The sequence below is a fragment of the Pagrus major genome, chromosome 13 (assembly GCF_040436345.1).
Source record: "Pagrus major chromosome 13, Pma_NU_1.0".
Taxonomy (NCBI): domain Eukaryota; kingdom Metazoa; phylum Chordata; class Actinopteri; order Spariformes; family Sparidae; genus Pagrus; species Pagrus major.
In genome coordinates this window covers 24,882,456-24,902,765 of record NC_133227.1, presented here as the reverse complement: position 1 = coordinate 24,902,765, position 20,310 = coordinate 24,882,456, and the positions used below count along the sequence as shown (strand labels likewise).

Below are 20,310 nucleotides of genomic sequence, written 5' to 3'. Positions count from 1 at the left end.
AGATAAGGGCACAGACGTGGGCGATAAGCACCCAAACACCTGTTAGGGAAGCTCCAGCTCCTCGCCTCAGACCAACACTCACAGGAGGCAATAAAACACAAGCCGGGAAGGAAAGAGGAGAAAAAAAGACAGTATATGGACAAAACCATCAGAGAGAAAACTGCCGCTGTAATCTGCTTTTCTTTTCTGAAAGGTGAGAGCGGGGAGCGAGAGCTGCAGAGGGTGTCTGGGTGCTGCTGCTGCTGCTGCACGTATGAGGGGGGATAAAACCCCATCCTGTTTTACACCATGCTTAATGGCATATGGCGGGAGCCTACAGCATCATTTGTAAGGTCAGCGGCGAGACAGGAGTGGCAGAAATGATGCTGTTTGAGTCATGACATGTCAGAGCCACCCGCTTCAGTGATCAGTCCAGGAAATGGAATGGCTTTTTTTTTTCTTCTTTTACTATCCCACTCTCGCCTTTCGGGGCCCAGGGACAAACAGACAAACACAAAACAATCTGGAAGCGGTCAAGAGAGACCTTGGAGATGCCTGACAGCCGTGCAGTAAACAAGAAAGAGAGGATCCATAATGTGTCACGAGAGAAATTCATGGTCTGATTATGGCAGGAAAAACATCTGACCAATTAACTATCAAGCACCTCATCAGTGGCACTCTGGAAAATGATGATGTCAATTAGGGTTAGACTGATAATGTTATAATGTGACATCTTCCAGTCAATGTTCAATGTGGTGAATGAGTCTGATCTTACGTAAAACACTTTCATCTCAACCAATTTCATCTTTTCACTACTGTACAAAACGCTGTAATTACTGGGCTCGATCAGAGCGGTGTACGCCGTTAACAGGTTATGTCATCAGTAGTTTATGGAAAAGTGTGGAGGCTTTGGAATGACTTAAAGAGGAGTTTACATTCTCATTTGACACATTAAACATGACAGGGTTTTTTTTAATTTGAATTTGAAAGCATTTAAGCAAAAAAACAAAAAAAAAATGCTCCATAAATTAAACCAAAATGAAAGGAACTAAATTCAGAGAAAATATAATCTAACATTTGGAGTAAACAAGTAAATAATTACCAAACAAATAAATAAAATGTTCTATTTTGCTGAATTTCTCAATTACATTGGGTGGCTAGTCAAACATTTGTAATCTAAAATATTCTGGATACTGTCATGTACATTTATTGTTACTTATTTGGCCTCCATGTTATTAAATGATGATATACTGTACTCAAGATCTTAAACATTTTTTGTTGGAGTAAAACATGACTTGGTGGCAGTTATTTGACATAAGAAGAAATTAATTCACAGTGTTTTATAGGATATCATGGGAAACGTGTGTATTTTGTGCCTAATTGTTTTTGTGAATGAATGATTGAATAACAACAATACACATGTTTTACACACCTGGACACCCTAATGCATTCCAATACAACTGGTCTGCCATTAAATTTACTTTTATGTTTATTGTATATTGTAGCATTGAGGTCCTATTTGCGTGGTGCTGATGTCATGGACTTATATATGTATGTATATCTAGGTGTTTCTAATATTCTGCTCCCTTCTCACATGTTCCCTGGACTCCAGGCTGCCACTGTTTTGGTCTCACATGCACCCAAAAATGTTCACTGGTTGCATCAGTGCGCTTCAAATTTAGCAGTTTATTTTTTTAAACAATTGACATTATCGCAATTTCGTGATGAGTGTGATTTAAATGAAGAAAAACATGTATTTGCACCTTTCCCCCCTGTTTATAATCATTTACACAATGTGTTAATACATTTAATTAAAATGTATTATTTGGTGCACCTAAATTATGTGCCGGTGCACCTAAATTAAAGAGTTAGGTGCACCAGTGTAACCAGTGTGAAAGATTAGTCTGGAGCAAACGCCTCCACATATTGTACAGGTGTGCCTAATAAAGTCACCATACAGTGTATGTTGGAATGCAATTTTAAAACAATTGAAACACCAGCTACTGTTTCAGAACGAGCCTTTGCATGAATTAAATTTCATACACAATTCAAAAGTGGTGAAACAGCCCTTTAACAGAAACACACCGGCATGATTTTGTACACCTCCAAGGATTAATGCATTCATTCTCCGACTCACTCTGTTTTCAGACATTCTTGCTCTTCAAGCAGACAAATCTCACTTCAATTGAATCAACCCCCACCTCGCATGCAGCCTGTGCGAGGGGGCCAGCCTATCCATCATCAGCTCTCTCCCTCTGGTAATCTCTCTGGGCGTCTTCGGTCAGCAAATACATAAATCAATTATGGTTTTAAGCTTTATGCCATGATTTACCCAACTGATCCCTCCTGGATTACAGCGGAGCTTAAAACGTGTCGGCCGGCGCTAAAGCTCCAAGTCGCCTTGACATTCATTGCACTCCTGCCACGACGCTCACCAAGCAGCATGTCAGATGCCACAAGTATAGATCTGAAGGCATTTCCAACGGGCTGACAGGCAGATAGGCCGCTCTGTGACATGCAACGACGTTTATCTTTGGTCATAAAATTTGGATTTCTTTGTATCCCAACCCGTTGTACCCAGGGGTTCATGGTCTGAACAGAGCGTGTTGACTAGCCTGTGAAGGAGTCATGTCTTTAAATTATTACCACATAATGCTTAAAGTGTGTGTTACTGTATAGTAAAACATGGCAGACATTTTGGATGCTGCTCTTTCTAACAAGAGTGGGTGGTTGCATCCTCATATGCGGCAGCCAAACATAGATCTGAAGTGACAAACTGCACGGTACCAAGTTAGATGTGTGGCGTGGTTGGGTGACAGTGTGGTTACAATTTTACATGATGACTTATTATTTTCCTTATCATTTCATAAAACTTATATTTTGACTGATACGGCCGGGTCCTGTGTTACATCTGTAAATCTTTGGTAACCCCTGATGTACGGCATATCAACTGTACAATGTGCTCCTTCCATCAGGGGTTACAAAAATCAAAATATAAGTTCAAATAAATAAATTAATGACAAAATAATCAGTTGTCATGTAAAATTGTAACCACAGCAGTCAATAAAAAAATTGAAAAATAATAAAATAGTTTTCACAAATAAGGTGCTGGTGGCCATGCTAGTTGCTAGGTAGCATAACATAGAAGGACATGCACTGCCACTGAAATCTTCCACTCAGCTCTTCCACTCTTCTGAATATATCTTAACAAAAATGATTAAAATAATTTTGCCGTTTTAAAATAATTTCATACTATGACATATGTTAGGAAAAGTATTGACATGTTGAATGAATAGATCAATGTGGTCTCATGGCCATTAACTCTTGTGTATTTATCCTAACAACACCAAACACTTTGGTACCTAAGTGAAGCTGATAATCCTTCTTACAAGCACGTCACTTTGAATCTGTATTATTGCCAATTAATAACCCTCATGTGAGGTTTTATTTTACATTAGCTCAAGTTTTTTTGAAGTTATGATTAGCCTAAATTAGTTTGACTGAAATGTTCATCATGGCTCCCCTTACTTTAATGTAAAAATGTCCTAATTGAGTTGACACGGCTCACTTTTTTATCTAAGAAGCTGGGAATGTCTCGTAAGAGCTGCCTCAAAAGGTCAACTGCATTGCACCAATTCTTACTTGTCTGACCACATTAGAAGCGACGGAGAGAGTTCATATTTTTCACTTAAAGAATGGCTGCCATCCTTTATAACCCGGACTGCTTGAAAACATCAGTATTTCTTTGCTGTTGCTTGGCTACTTCATGTCAAATTATACTGCAGTTGCATAGCAGTTATACTGACACATTAGAAGTTACAATGGCTGTTTAATATCATTTTTCATTTACCTGCTGCTGAGACTTTCCCAGCTAGCTAGCGCTAACCAAGCAGTCACCTGTTGAGCTAACATGCTTCCCTGGGCTCTCAAGAGGTAGATTAAGAGCTAACACGGCGCTACGCTGGCCTCAGTTTCCTACCTGAGAGCTCCTTTGTGACAGGTGATGGTGGAGAGAATGGGGGGTAATTTTTATGACCAGCTTCTTAGCGTGCTGGTATCACTCCATTGGGGCCCCTTGCCAATCTCTGGCAAACCATTCAAGTGGCAACAAAGAGGCTAATTAGAAGCTCTCTCGCTGGAAGCCCGCGGAGGGCTCTGGTTTGATACTTCCCAGGGAGGCTAGGGGGCCTCTGAGGTGGCGGTGGCAGCTTTTTCACACACACACACACACACACACCGACACACACACACACACACACACAGGACATTTGTGAGCACACTTGGGTTGGCCCTTTGGCTCTAGCACATTTGCTCATTGTGGCCATCCTCCCTACGGTCTGCCAGAGCAATAGAATCAGAGAGGGGGAACCGACACATCTTCTTTCATGTGGCGGGGACCCGGAGAGGGGATGCTAATGGGATATCGATGGGATTAGAACCCTGAGCGTTCAGGACCAGGAGAACAGAGGCAGGGCTCTATGAACTAGAACTAAAACCCACTCACCTTTAAGGCCAGATCATTCTAATTCTATTGACTTATTCTTTTTTAATGGGAAAGTTGACAATGATGCATGCACCTTAATACAGTTTAAAAAGTCTGCACGGAGAAGAAGGTCTTCTGAGTCTGATAAAAGGTTAAAAAAACACAACGGAAAACAGAGCTATTAAAGCCTTCTCCCTGCTGAAATTCACCCACTGTGTATTTACAGAGAAACAGTGGCACAACCTCTTCCCCTGCCAACACTCACAGTCGCTTCTGGGAGCAGAGATACACATCAGGAAGTTAGGGCCGATAACACATTTGCATGTCACCTGATAACTGGCTGTAATTAGTACTCCCCTTGAGCCCCCCGAACACCCCCCCCCTCACAACAAAACAAAAAAAAAAACACGCTCACATGGACACACACAAGGCCAACTTCCAGTACAGTATGTTATCCTTATCCCTCCCTCCAGACCACAAGGCCCCCACAGGGACAAAAGATAGGGGCCTCAGTGTGTTCGTTTCATAGCAGCCCCTGCCAGACCGCATCAGCAAAGGCCACGTCTGCCGAGCGCTGTTAGCCACACAGAGGCAGCTGGTCGCACAGAGTCAAGCTGCTAACTTTTATTGCACAAGCACCTCCCTCCACTCTTATCTAGGGGAGGGAGGCGATCTAATCAGCCTGCTGATTTGATCGGCTCCCTCCATTGCCATAGCCACTGTCTCGATATTAGACTGCCCCCTTTTCTCTTGGTGTTGCCCTTCTGTTTTTCCTTCCACCCTCCCGTTCTAAAAAAGCATCTCAATTCCCTTCTAAAAAAAGCAGCTTCACCAGACGGAAGATGATGACTCGCCACCTGACGACACTGAGAGACAATAAAATGCTTGGATCTGTGCTAAGGTTTGCGTTTGTGTGTGTGGGGGTGTGTGTGTAGTCCATTCCACATGATGTAGCCCCCTGTGTTAAGTCTTTAATCGATACATCTCCCTATCCTGACAGTGAGGACAGAGCCCAGATCTGAGATCAGAGCGATGGCGGTGTAAATCTTTACGGTTCAACCAGAGCCTTTTAAAGCCTGTCTATAATTGGGCCTCAGCCAGCAGCTGCCTCGGCTGCAGCTATCACCGTGGGCCCGGTCAAAGCGCCAGTTCCTCAGGGGCATAAACAAACACCGCACCTCCAATAAGGGCAAAAAAGCACCTGTGCGGAGGATAAAAAGAGAGACGATGTGGCAGCCAGACTTGAATAAGCCCCTCTGCTGTTGTCTGTGGTTGAGGTATTTCTTGGAGAGGTGTTTTCGTTGAGTGAGGCTTTTTGTGCTATTGGATTATTACACCAACATGTACTGTACCTCTGAGTGCAAGCCGGGGAGACTTAGCTCACTGAGTGATTTCAAATAGAGGGTAATCCACTGCCATGTAATGGATGCTTTGTTGCCGGGCTTCTTTCAGGAAGCAGGAAAATGCTTGCACAGTTTTACAGGTTAGGATCATAAGCCTGAAGCTGCTTTCGTTTTAGTTCGGGTTATTTTATCTCAGACCAAAGGTGATACACTATATTTGGAGAGCATGAAAATGAAGCAGACATCTGACTGCCGACTTAAAAACACACATTGTCATTTTTAATTTCTCCACAGTTCTTTCTCCCTTTACAGAGAAATAACTGATGAAGTTATGCAGATGAAAATACCAAAGGATCCTGATGTACTCCAAAATATAACCTCATGCAGACAGCAGCAAGTAGTGGACAGCGGTGGACACGCACGCGTGTCTGCACATACTACATTAGATGTATGTAGAAGTGTTCCACAAGTGCACCCTAGAAATCAAAATGAGACCTCTCAGCAACCACATTTTTGATTTTCTGGCACATTTGCAGTCTGAGCAGTCATACACTTTGTAATAAAGTCACACAGACCCTGACGGAGAGAACAAATTTGCCTTAAAAGTGCTGGCTGTCTCTGCGCCTTCCATTTAACAAGACAGGGGTCAATGCAGTATATGACAACATAAAGGGTAAATTGAGAATAGAGTTAGAAAAGTTACTGTGAGCAGATCACAAGAGTTTCTATCGCATGGCCTGTGTTGCTTCTGGTGACTGTTTCAAAGTCATGACATCAGTGCTGTTTGATGATAGCAGCGGCGATGAGTGTAACAGTGCTTGTTCGACTGAAACCCTAACAGCGTGTTCAAACCACATCAAGTGTCCAATAATAAACTCGAGAAAGGTTGGTCACAGCTCAATTTTTGACAGTTTTTTCTATTATTAGTAACTCACCAAAACACTGTGATTTTATGGCAGAAAAATGATTTGATTATGACCAACACATCTTGGCAGTTAAATGGAGCCAGCTGGAGTCTGGGTATAACTCAGCAGGGAGGAGGAAGTGGAAACCAGCTCAGCCGATTGTAAGTGGTTGACACACCTGTCAATCAAACTAACCTGCGGTAAAACTCCCCTTAGCTTAAGCGTCTCTTGGTAAAGAGAGGAACCCCAAAGAAATTGATGTTGCTTCCAAGAGATGAATTGAAATCAAATCTTGTGCAAGTAGAGATTTTTTGAAGCCAACATCTACCAACCTTTTTGTTGCCACTTACACAACTACCAATCACTGTAGCCATTTGAACCCATCTACTCAGCTGCACTTGGTGTGAATGTATAGTAAAACAGCAGTGGTTAATGGTTGATAGTGGCCAAAGCACACAAGTGTCAGTGCTCAGGGAAACAACTCGTATACCTTCCACTGGCCTCACCTCAACGTGCAGGGTATATGTGTGTGTGCATACATCGTTATCACCTGCAACAAACGCTATGGGCCGCTATCTGCACTCAATCTGCTCTTGGTTTACTGAGGAGGAGTGCCAAGGGTTATCTGTCCCACTCTGATATGCACAGATAAGGGCCTTGGGCCCACTGTTTAAACACCTGGGGCCCGGGGTATTAGAGCGCCCTCCGCACCCCTTTGCCACAAAAGGAGAGGAAATGGAAGAGTGAGCGCTGGCTGCTGCTGCTGAGGGGAATGTGTGTAAAAAGTAATGAACACATGAGTGTGTGCGCGTGCGGAGGTTAATGCAGGACTGATTATTTCCACCACTCCCACTCTGTACCCCAATACTTCCATCAATAATAAAAATAACATGAGCAAAAAACAGAGAGGAGAGGAAGGAATTCATTGACTTGTCTCATTCTTTCCCTCTTCAAAAAAAAACAGCTCTGTATTATGAAAAGACAGAGTTAAAGCACTGATGGTTATCAGTAATGTTTAACGGCTATATGCTGGAAAAGCTCTCCTTTAAAATAGGCTCTTTTTTCACTTATGTGATGTACATTACAGCGAGGGTCAGTCATTTGCATGAGAATGGACGATTAAGTGAAAGAGATAAACCCAAGGCTAGTTCCCGTGAATTGGATGTTGTGTTTGGAATACCAAGCAGTGCAGGGTTTTTCTTCTTTCCCCCCGCCACTGCAGAATTAGCCCCCTGCATCATGCATTTATTTTCCCAATAATCACTCAGGCCCTTCCTGTGTTGATTATTTTCTCAGTGCAAGGGTTACTAAAATATTGCTGTAATCCTGTCTCCCCGAAGCAGTAACAACACTCACGATGGGCTTCCTTTAGGAAATAAATCTAAGGCTTGTCAGTGGGGAGGTGGTGGGGTGAGCTGCTGGAGGAGAGACGGGGGGAAAAGTGTTGTGGTCAGATGGGGATTGCAGTCAACAGAACCTCTATGATAAAGTGTGACCCTTCATTTAGCTTCAGACTTTAGAAGGCAACATCAAGATAGGACACGACATCACTTTAATGTCTCTATTCTACTGCCAAAAAAAAAGAAAAAAATGAATTTCATTACTGATAATGGAACAAAATGTCTTTGGTTACTGACTTTAAAGAAAATGTAAGTGACTAATATTACATGTTGTCTAAACATAAGTAGCCATACAATAACTTAACCCAAATAAAGTGCTATGAAATTAGCAACATTTTTATTTGATTTAAGTTATTTGTATTTATTTAGAAATCTGACCAGACGATCGCTGACATTTTTTGATCTGTACGTAAAGACATTTTTATACTCAGCCTTACTTAACATAGCATCTGGGGTTGCAACTAATGATTATTTTGGTTATTAATTAATCTGCCGATTATTTCCACAATTATTCCATAAAATTTTTATTTTAAAAATGTAAAAACTCCCAACATCCAACTGACTGTGTTTAACATTTTTACTTTAAAAGTGAATGATCTGATTACTTTATCAACAAAATAGTTGACAGGTAACTTTCATTCCATTGACTTACTGACAAATCAACAAATCATTTATCTTGTGCTTACGCATCTTATCAGCCTATATTTCTGTATCCCATAGGTCATCTCTTCTCACACCACTTGCGGAGCCGCTATACAATGTATTGAGTCTGGGTGGGGTGTTCTTTATGATATAATCCAGGGCACAGAGGAATGAAAGGGAGCAGAGACTTAATTTATACAGGAAGTGGGTACTTTCTGAAGCATTCATTTTAACATAGACGCACACACACAGACACCTCACACCAGCGACCTGTGCCACATCTGGAACGTATTACACTCATGTTTGTCTTGACCTGCCTGCACCACGTGAACTCTGCCAACTTTTTTTATGTGTTTGTTGCAGAGGCAGCGGTGACCCTGACACAGTGGCTGTGAGGAAATGATGTGTAATTAGTCGGAGGGAACACGACTCCGTTCATCTGAAATAAAACATCTTATATTCACATCAAAAGAATCAGGCAGCCTGACAGGCTGTACACAGAAAAAAAAGGCACAGACTTGATATGCTATCAAATGACCCACATTGGAATTTGTGAGGACACGAGAAGCGTCTGAATTATCAAGCATCTCAGGGTAGCACAGCAGACCTTTCATGTGCGGACGGCAAAGCAGACAGCAGATGATGCAATGTTTGATTTCTACACTTCAGGAGGCTGTCAGGACAGCGCGTACAATATTAAACAGTGTCGTGTCGGTGTATCAACCAGTCTAAATTAACCCATTAGTATGCTATGGGGCGAAGCGGGAAGATCAATGCATGAAACGGTTTGGAAATCTCCTTTGATACAAGATTTCCCAGCTTGAGCGAATTGATGAAATTCCTCTTGAAACACAGGCAACCATTTCACACGCCAGACTTTTCTCAAGACAGAGACTAGCGTAGTCTGTCCTTTAACACAGTGATACCGCATTAATGCATCCTACACAGACGCTATAGTGTACTTTAAAGCTGCTGTTAAAGGCTGCATAGGGAGAACCGACAATATTCAGCTCAAAATTTAATTCTCCGGCTGCTGGGTTTATTTTTTAAAGACACATAGTGTCAGTCCGTAAAGAAATTCTCCTTTTATTCAGTGAATAATGACCACTTGTCATGAAGGCCACACAAATTTGTACACTTTAAGAAGCAACTGCAAACACCACAAAACTACAAAATAACTGACTGCACCACTCATATAAAACTGAGTAAAAACACTTAACAATAACATATTGTAAGGCTGAAAACAAGGGCACTTCTCTTCGGGGTAAAGGACATTCTGGAATATTCAGTATTTTCTAAAGACATCTAACACAGATTTATAAACCGAGAAGCTTGGACTGAATGAGTCCGGCTCTTAGCCATGCATACCAAGATACTGGCCCGAGCAGGAGGGGACGGGTGATGGGGCTCAAATCCTCAAGTGAACTTTAGCCACTGTGCATTCCTATTGATTCAGGCAAACATTACAGGGTGAGAAGGTGGCCTTCAAGTAAGAAAAGGCCTCGAGTCACAAATCACAAAAACACTCCGACCGTGCAAAATCCACAATGAAGCGATGCAACTACATTCCTTGAGGTACTTGTACTGACTGGGCAGATGCAGTTTTGACAGATGCAGAGACACACAGTGCATACAACGACATATACTATGACACCAAATGCACTTTTGAAAAAGTCAAGTTTCAGCATTTCGGGTTAAGTTTCCAGGCCTTTAGTTTTATTTCTCTACATTGATTGAAATAGCTCTGCGCTGGTTTACTGCCACTCGCCTGTCCGAGAACTACCTCCCCGTCTCAGAGCCCAGGTTCAGCACTCATTTCCTGAGCTGACCGTCTACTCCAATTATCAAGCTAATAAGGGCCCCCCTTGTGCAGTTATTGGAAAGGGGAGGTGAGTCGGGTCCAGGACAAGGGAGGTACCACTTTGGTAAGTGTGTGTGATAGCTGCCGCCCACATCTTGTAAGATGTGACTAATGGCCTTAGACAATGTTACGACAGCACTGCTCCGGCAGTCACCTGGGCAGGCTTGGCAGTCAGTGAAGGAGTGAATCTCTGGGCCCAAGTCACACAGAACTAAGGTTTGTGTCTGTCAAACAGCAGCGCTTACTCATATATTACAGATGTGTGAATGGGTTAGCGGCTATAATCACCAACACACAAAATGAGTGTCATTAGCTGAAGAAGCCTGAAGAAAAGAAAAACAACCAGTGTCCTCTATTCTCCATTAACTGAGCCTTGAAAAAGATGACCTGTGTAGTATTTCTTAGCTAAAAACAAGTGGCTTACACCGAGGAAAGTCTTTTAATTGAGTCCCTATTACCCAAAGCAATAATGAATGTATTATTCGTAAGGTGTTCCTAGGACAAGTGACTCAAGATTCTTAAGTTATCTGGCATAAATCCTTAAAAATGTGAGTTATTGAAAAAAAGGAAAGTGCTAAAAAGGTTGAAAGGGGCCAAGAATTTCGAGGCCAAAACAATTAGCAAACAGCTACTCAAAAGAAAACTTGGCTTACCTGTGCTGCTCCACAGCTTCATTATCTGGTAGTTCTGCACTGCAAACATTGCAACGTTCGTGCTGGTTCCTGCCGTCTGGTTTCATACCCGCTGCCAGCTCCCCGAGCTTGCTGAAGAATTCTCTCTGGATGAAGCTCTGAGGCAGGAGTCCCCCGTAGGCACTGAAGTCCATAGACATAGCCAGGGCTGGGGACATGGGGAGAGCGGAGGCCATGGATGCCGGCATTGACATGATGGCATCTGATTTATGATTGATAGGTAGGGAGTACAGCGAGGCCAGATGTTTCTCTGTCATTCCCGCCATCGCTTCCAACCCCATCTGGCTGACTTCGGCTTGAGGGTCCCCCATGCCTTCGTCGCGGACGTAATGGAGCTCACGGGCACTGGTGATTACACTGCTCCTGGTTGGTGTTCCCGGGCCGTCTCGGTTCCTGTCCTCCCCGCTTCGCTCTCCATTGCTGGAGGCGCTGGACTCCATGTTCAGGGGGCTGTCGTGGCCGTTCCCGCCCATGTCCACTTGCATCATTTCAGTCTTGATCTCAGTCATCAGGTGGTGGGAGTTGGTGTGGACAAGTTGTTCAGCCGCAAAGCCCTGCTGGAGGAGAGACTGACCGATGCTCATCAGGCTGTCCACAGCAGCTTTGGTGGGACTCAGGGTGGAGACGCCGAAGGAGGTGGAGACCGAGGGACTCTGGTCCACCATGCCAGGCATGATGGAGTCGTGCTGGGTACCTGACAGATAGGGACTCTCCATGGAATGCTTTTTGGAGTTCTTGGCTCCATTGTGGCCTTTGCGCTCGTCATCGTCTTCTGTGCTCCCGTCATTTGCATTGACCTCTGCATCGTTCTCATCTGAGGACTGGATGGTTTCCAGGATCTTGAGGCATTGCTCTTCCAAGTATTCAATCTCCAGGATCTCTGCTGCATACAGAAGGTCGTCCAAGTCCTCCACCTTGGCCTGGAGTGTGGCAGTGTAAGCATACTCCAAAATCTGCTGAAAAGTCTTTGGTGAAAGAAAGTCCAGGGTGTAATGCTGGCTGCTGCGGTGGAAGAGAATCTCAAACATTTTGCTTGTGCAGGCTAGCACAGTCCGGTGAGCATGGAACTCCTGGCTGTCTACCATGATGACCACGTCACACAGAGTCCCGGCCAGACGCATCTGGTTGGCCTTCTGCAGCAGGGCAGTGGGGTGGTTGGGGTTCTGGAGCTGGATCATACCCATTTTAGTTAAATCCATTATGTCGATGCAATCCACGAGGCCGACTCATGAGGCTTGCCTTCCCCGCTCAGCAGTGTTTTTAGCTATCTTTGTAAACAAGATGAAACCTGGATGGGGAGACAGGGTGAAAAAAAAAAAAAGATCAATTCTGGTAAAATCCGACACAACAGGAAAAATGTGCAGAACAGATACACAAATACAACAAATCAAATCCTGTTTTTTTCCTAAATCATAATAAATGAATGTCCCTTTCTAATGAATTACATACAAATTAAATCCCAAATTGTCATCTTTCACAAAAGTTTATAAAGCACACTCATTAATTAGATTTGGAAATGAAAATGTAATACAATTCACAATAAATGTATCTAAAGTGTACCACTATTTATTTTCTAAATGCCAAGTGTGAAGTCAGTGCGGCTTCAAATTGCAAATATCCTGCAGGGATGGTAAACACTCTGTGCAGGGGCATTGTTCTTAAACTCAGCGGAGAGTATTGACTGTAGATTTCTGAAGGGAGACAATTTGTGAGCCGTCCAACAGGCTCACCCTGCATACCAATCAGTCCAACATATGTTATGTTAAAAAGATGTCTTCATTTGGCTATCTGATGGGGACGTACGCACAGCTAAACAAGTGTGAATTGTGGGTTTTCACTGCTGCTCGCCTTCACAAAGACCGTCAGCAGCCTTTCTGAAATTAAATAGCATCTTACTCAGTATTCCCATCACAGACGGGAGCAGAGAGCAGCGGCCAGAAATGGATGGAAAGGAAAGCAGGACGAGACGAAAGCACACAACGCTGCAGCACCAAAACACCCTGCTCTGCTCTTAGTCACTGTTGTCGAATATCCAAATGAATGATTGTCTCTGTGTCGGCTGTTAACTTGATTATCCAACTTAACAGGGCAACATGTTGCTCCACCGCATATCTACACTTTGACCTACACTAAAATAATGGAGAGAGGTTGAATTAAATAGCCTCATCACTAAAAGTACGACTGTCTCTGTGACTCATTTTGACATTATTATTCAAATAATTATGACCTACACCGAAACAATGCTCTTCATTGTTGCAAATAATAAAACAGTCCTTGCCTCGACATATACTTGAAATGAATGAATGAATGACTGACTACATGCTAAGTGCCTCCATTGACCCACATCCTTGATGAGCTCATTGATGTCCAATTTTTATTCACTCTAGTCTATTCAATCATTGAGGTTTATTGAAAAACAAATTCTGTTCATCTTTTCCTATTTGGAAAATGTTCATTTTAGGTTTCAAAAACTTGCAAATTCTCATTTACAGAATCGTCCATTTCATTTTGAAAGAGCTCGATATCAATCTTTTTAAAATAAGGAATGAAAAGAGAAGTTTGTGAGCACTTCTTTTCCCTTCCTCCCTGCCTGAGAACAATACACACTCACACACACACACTCAGAGACACGGAGATAAAGGAGGAAACATCACCAGCCCTCCAGTTAGACTTACAAAAAAAAAGGATATCCATCAATACTTCCCAGATATGTAAGGTCACTTCAATAACCTACAATCACACAAGCCTTAATCACAATATCCAGGAGTTTAAATGATGCTGGCAGCTATTGTTGGCTGTGAGGATGATGGGGAAATAAATAGTCTTGCCTGCTTTTGGGACACTGGACTGGTTTTGTTTTTTTCGCCACATTGATAAAATCGATATAGTGGGGTCGGTAATGATGAAACCACAGGTCCTCAGCCTCTCAGTCAGCAGAGGTCATGCCTAAAACCCGACATTATCTTTATTACAGGTGTGCCAATAGCTGGGATTTATGGCCCCGTGTACGATCAATGCGTGATGCGCTCCACCAAGCTGCGGGACACAATGTAAAGTTACTGTTTGGGGACTTTATCAGCTCTCTATTTATAAAAAGAAAAAAAAAAAAAGGACAGAGCTCCGCGCGTCTAGACAGCTTTAATATTGGCCAGCTGCACCAGACAAATTATACAGAGCGCTATGCATTATGCAAAACATCACGCACTACATTAAGTACATTAAGCCAGGGGAGGTTTTTCCTCTCTGGACGACACAGTAAGACCGCTGACAATAACCACATTAGGGCCGACTTCACAGAAAAGGCAGCATAATCAATCTGATCACGAGTTGTCTGCCATAGCGCGCCTTGGCGACCCAGCCACAACAAGAATAAACAGCGTTCAATATTCCAGACCATGAGCCACACTGACAGACACAAATGTGAGGGGGGGAAGCGAAATGGTACAGCGTCTCTAAAGAGAGAGGGGGGGACGATCAGGAGACACTGAGCGTGCCGCTAAATAAAATAAAAAGTATACACGAGACAGACAGCTGCCAGAATCTCTCGCCGATTCAAGCCAGCTCTCCTCCGATCGACGCACAGGTGGACTTTTTGTTTTGAGGCTGGTTTAAACGCTCAAATAGCGCCTCTGTGCAGCCCACGAGAAGGAGGCATGATAGATAGATAGATAGAGAGGACGGTGCCTAAAGGATAAAGAGGGGAAAAAAAGAGTGAAAGCGGGAAGAGAGAGATCAGACAGTCTCGATAACAAATCAATTTGCCGTTGCATCTGTTCCCCACCTCGCAGTGTGCCACGCGTGTGCTTCTGCGAGCCGATTTATTGGTAACCAATCAAACATGTAGCTGCCTGTCAATCAATTAGTCTGACTGTACGGTGACTGGATTTGTGGGGCTTGTTTCGAGATTAAAGACCAGTGTCCCCAGTCCTCATCATGATGACATCACGGCTAAATGAGCCACACTGGTGCGTCTGGAGACACAAGGACGGGCAAGAGTGTCGCTGTCTAAAAATTGCATAATTTCCATCAAAAACGAGCAAACGCGATTTCTCCAGTAAAGTCACATGGAGCGGGGCGTCATATGTTGTCTGGCTCCCGGTGAAACAGCCAGACCTCACGTCCTCTGGCTGCGATCTCCAGCATACTAAACCAGACCGAGAGGAGGGGGGGTTACGTCAACCTTAACATCTCTACAATACACTGCCGTGCGTTAATGCAAACTTCAACACCTTGCAGCGCAATCAGGTAAACACTTGTTTTCAGCCAGCGCTCCCGGTGCGCGGATCCAACTTGCGTGCCAAAGTCGCGTTTACGGGTTTAACTTCAGCATGAGGTTGAACGGGGACAAGCAGAACGACCCCCAGCGCTATAAATGCATCAAAACATCCACATGGTGAATGAAAGTACACAGAGAAAACAGTGGTAGACGCATGCAGAGTAGCGGGTCTGGCACTTGTCGCCGGGAAATTGCAGCTGCGTTTAGCCCGGATTGGTACTCACCTAAGTTGCACGTTTTGATTCCGTATAGTGTAGGGGGAGTGGGGCTACAGCATAGTAAGGCAGTTCGCAGTACCCGCTCTCTCAACACGCACTAACTCCTTTCTTCTCTCGCCTTAGCAAATCAACACGGCGCTGACGTCAACGCAGCCAGTCAGCCAGACTAGCAGCAGGCAGGCGGGCAGCCGGCGCTGCGCTCCAGCCCATACAAACACTAAGAAAGTGAGACACCTAGGGGGCTGTCTCATGTCAAACGGCTGCGTTACAGTATGGCAGTGAAAGGTGAGCGACACTGCCCTCCCTCCAGCTGTTTGAATGCACATGCAGCCTACAGTTGAGCTCAAACTCAAGGCTAAGAGGTTAATGGTTTGGCGTCCCTGTAAGGAAAAGTGAAACACGAATACCCCCAGAAGCCTCCCTCCATCTATTGCCAATGCATTCAGTGAAGCTATACTCATGTTTAAGTGGCAGCAGGGCAGCACAGGTGAATGCAAAGGTGAGCTGAGGAGAGCAAGGCTGCACATCCTTCCTCTATAAGATGCAATTTCAAAAAGTGCTTTTTTAAAAATGTTATATATCATATTTTAAATAATCCACTCCATATAAAAATCAGGTGGAAATGTAAAACTGAAAAAATGGTTGAGTTTATTTATCAGAACATTGGTGCTGTAACATACAATCATGCACAAGCACCAGATGCACTGCACTTACTGTTCATAGCAAGATGCTAATTTACAACACCTGAGGCTTTTTTAAAAATTAAAAGTAGAAGAAAACAAAACTAAACTAAAGGGAGAATAAAAATACAATACAAGTACAAATACAACACAAGTACAAATACAATACAAGTACAAATACAACACAGGTATAAAAAATACAGTAGGTACAGATATGTCTGTGCAGGTGTATCAGGGGTGTGGACAGTACTGTTCCTCTTTCAGCCATGAGTTAACACCTCTGTTAACAACGTTACAGCTGTGTTGCATTTCATTGATTGAGGCGAGTCAAAACAAGCAGAAGGATGCAACAAGTTGCCACATCTCAACAAGCTTCTCAAGACAGTAAGTGTTCACGTTCATTTTCAAACTTGGAGCAGCTGACAACATTTTCATTCAAAATACTGTCTACTAATACTTCTACTATTTTTTTTTTTTTAAATAAATCTGCTGGTAGTATGTTAAATAAATGCAAAAACTAGGTAAAGAACAGATTGTGTGTTTTAGTAAATCAGTAGGCTATTACATTATTCATTACTTAAGTGCTCAATGTTTAAAGTCCCCCTCCAGTCAAAAATTTGTTTTTTTTCTTTCTGTTCCTATGTTGAATTTTGTGAGCGTCACATTGTAGTTTGATTTATGAGCAGTTTGACATATTAAGGCTGTTTTTCAGATTTTTTTTTTTGTGAAAAATGGAAAGTTTCTTTGTGCTCAGTGAAAATCAGATTTTTACGACGCGGGCCTGGCATGATTTGCAACATCATAAATAGTTTGGAAGCCAATCCTGGTTCAATATTCAGCATACACAAGTGTGATGTGGAAACTTGAAGCCTCCATTGCACACACACTGACAATGGTGTTCACAGTGCAGAAGGAGACATCTTGTGTCCAGCAGTTAAACTTAGGAAATTAAAAATATTTGCATATTTATATATTCTGAAGTTACTGACGGAATAGGTGCCAATTTAAGGGTGCATCATGTAGTTTTGGGGAAGAAATTTAAGGAGAAAGAGTGAAAAGAAAAATCTTTCCTGAATGAATGAATGAATGAATAAACACAATTTCATACTGTTTCACTTTGTTTATATTTGCTGGAACCTTATAAGTAGCCACCTTTCTAGCTAAGATTATTCTTCTCTGAGGACAGTTTATTTATTAGTTATGGAAATATATGAAATCACTATTTCTGAGTTTGTATTAGTATGAGTTTGAATTTCTTTTCCAAAACACCATAGTGCACCTTTTTAAGGGTTTTAATGTGGTATTTCTACTTTTTTCTGCCATGTGAGACTCACATTGGAGAATTTGTTTGTATGCCTTAATATCTAGATGTGTTGAGGGGGATCTTTAAGTTGACCAGGCTGAAGAGTCATCATCTTTCAGTGGTGATCCTTGCATGTATGATCCACAGCAAGACATCGCAGAAAAGCATGTGACTGACAGATACCTTATCTACAATTCTTAACACATGCAAGAGCCATTCAACCCACCATATGACCACTTATGACAATGTCAGCACAGGTCAGCTCTTATGTTCAAAAAGATTGAGCCTTTGCAGTGCCAGCTAACAGTGTGGAAGCATCAGTCAACACTGACAACACAGTGAAATTCAATGTATTAACACCTAACATAGATTAAGATAAAAGAAGAAACACAAAGCAAATCTAAAACTTTGCCTATTATTGATTCCTTAAATTTGATTCTCTTAAAGTTTTAACGAAAAGGTAAAATAATCAAGCAGGGGCTTTAAAGAATTTTCTAAAGTCTTCTTGCAGACTTGTTTTCTTTTAAGATACTGACAATAATGTGAAGAAAAAACAGGAAATAAAAGAAACTAAACTTGGAACAAGTGGCACTTCTTTTCTTGCTTTACAATAAAGATATGTCCTTCGCGATCAATATGGTGAACGTCTCTCAGCTGGATTTGTTCAGTGCATTAACAGCCCTTAATTGTTTCTTAGCTTTATTTTTCCCTTTTGCTTTTATATGTTGACCAATAACCAGGGGTGCAGTGGACAGTACACCTCATTATCGTTTGGCCTGAAGTAACTCTTTGGGTCTTTTATAGTAAAAGCATAAAAGCATAGAGCTTTCAGAATAATGTTTCAGACTTAATGGTGATCACTGACTAGATTCTATTCTTTACCAATTGATTAATTTGACTATGCTTTTACCCTTTAAGTGCTCTTCCCAAGCTTTTACTTTTAGTTTCTTAAGTCACAAACACAAATTGTCCCATGTCTAAGTGCTCAATTTTTTTTTGTCTGTTTCATTTAAAAGTCATGGCTGAAGCAGTAGAAGAGGAGAGTATGAGCACAATGTGTATATAACTTCATATTGTTGTCATTTATACAGACATTTCTGTTATCCTATTAGAAACCCAAACCTTTATCTAACGCCACCAGCAGGGCAAAGTATTTAATATATTTGGTGAAGTATCTCAGCATCTTGTTGGTCCCTTGACTTTATGTATAGTGCCACCAGCAGGTTGACATTTTTCCTTTTTTCCTTTTGAATGAGCCTTGTTTTAAAAACATTTTCTGTCAGCACTCACATAAATCTTACAGTATGCAGGTTAGATAAGATGAAATACATACATCAGTGAGGCCAGATAGAATATATTCACCACTGACCGACCCAGCAGGTAAAATTACATCCTCGCTGAGTCACTTTTATATGAGGATCTATTCCAGGTGGTGCGAGAGGAACCATTTGCAACGCAACTGCAGTTAGACCAAGAAGCTGGGAGGGCCTCATCGCCCAGGATGATGAGTTTAGTCACCCTCGTTCCTCAGGCTCACATCAACACCTCACTGACCGACGCTGATAAAGTGGATGCGATGGACAAGTCAGAGTAGACTATCTGAGGGAGGCTGGGGTCTGCAAAAGATCACTCAACGTGTTCAATCAATCAGAGGTGGTTGACAGCACCCTTGGGTTTGTGGTGGGTTGCTTAGGAGGAAACATCAACGTTAATGTTAACAAAAAAAAAGAAGCGTCTGTTGCTGAGTTTCCATCAATATATTTTTGAAGTGTTGTATAATAAAAGTTTTTGTGCTCTCTTGAGGTTGTTTTTGCCCTTCTGGAAAAATAATTGATTTGCTCAAGGTGAGAAGGAAACACACAGGACCGATCAGCTGTTTCCTCTCCAAGGGAAGGAGTTGTTGTTTCCTTTGGTCATCAGTGTCTTGCCAAATTAATTCCTGGAGACCTCTCTCCATTTTTCTCTAGTAGATTGCCAAGGTGACTAGTTTTATTTCTTCCTCTTCTTCTTGAGGTTTAGTGGTTGTTGGCAAACGACTAGTTTAGTTTTCTGGTTCTCAACTGCTGCTTCTTCTACTGTTTATTACAGCCAGACATGACATAGCTATGTAACTTCTGACAAAACTACAAGTCTAAAAAAAAAAACAACCAATGACAGACTTTGATATGACATTACACAGATGTTCAGTTCTACTTGAAGCTACAACAAAGCTTCTTTTAAAAATATCCTTTCAGATGCAGCCGTTTTCTTTTGATTTGCATTGGTCTTCATGCCATTCTTTATTTCAGTTACTCAACTAGTTTGAATTTTCCATCATGTACCAACTGCTGGACTGTTGAGGCCCCAGTATGCTTCAAGTAAGTGATTGTCAGATTCAAATTCAGACTGCCTGAAACCCCCTTTTTCAGTGATAGGGGGTCAAGGGGTTGGATGTGTGAAGTAAGGCAGGGTTTGAACTTCTCTCTTAAGCTCTGCTGCTGTTTCTTCCTTGTATCACCGAGTGCATCACCATGAATGCCTTCGAAGAG

General features: G+C 42.4%; 1 protein-coding gene across 1 annotated transcript in view; it reads right to left on the bottom strand.

Annotated features, from left to right (window-relative positions):
* Positions 1 to 15,930, bottom strand: part of zbtb16a (zinc finger and BTB domain containing 16a) — a 165,289-nt gene extending 149,359 nt beyond the window's left edge. The window contains exons 1-2 of the mRNA XM_073479166.1: positions 15,806 to 15,930; positions 11,267 to 12,593 (exon numbers count right to left, since the gene is read on the bottom strand). Coding sequence (XP_073335267.1) covers positions 11,267 to 12,504 — 1,238 coding nt within the window. The 5' untranslated portion in view covers positions 12,505 to 12,593; positions 15,806 to 15,930. The remainder of the gene's footprint in view (positions 1 to 11,266; positions 12,594 to 15,805) is intronic.
* Between the last annotated feature and the right edge of the window lie 4,380 nt (positions 15,931 to 20,310).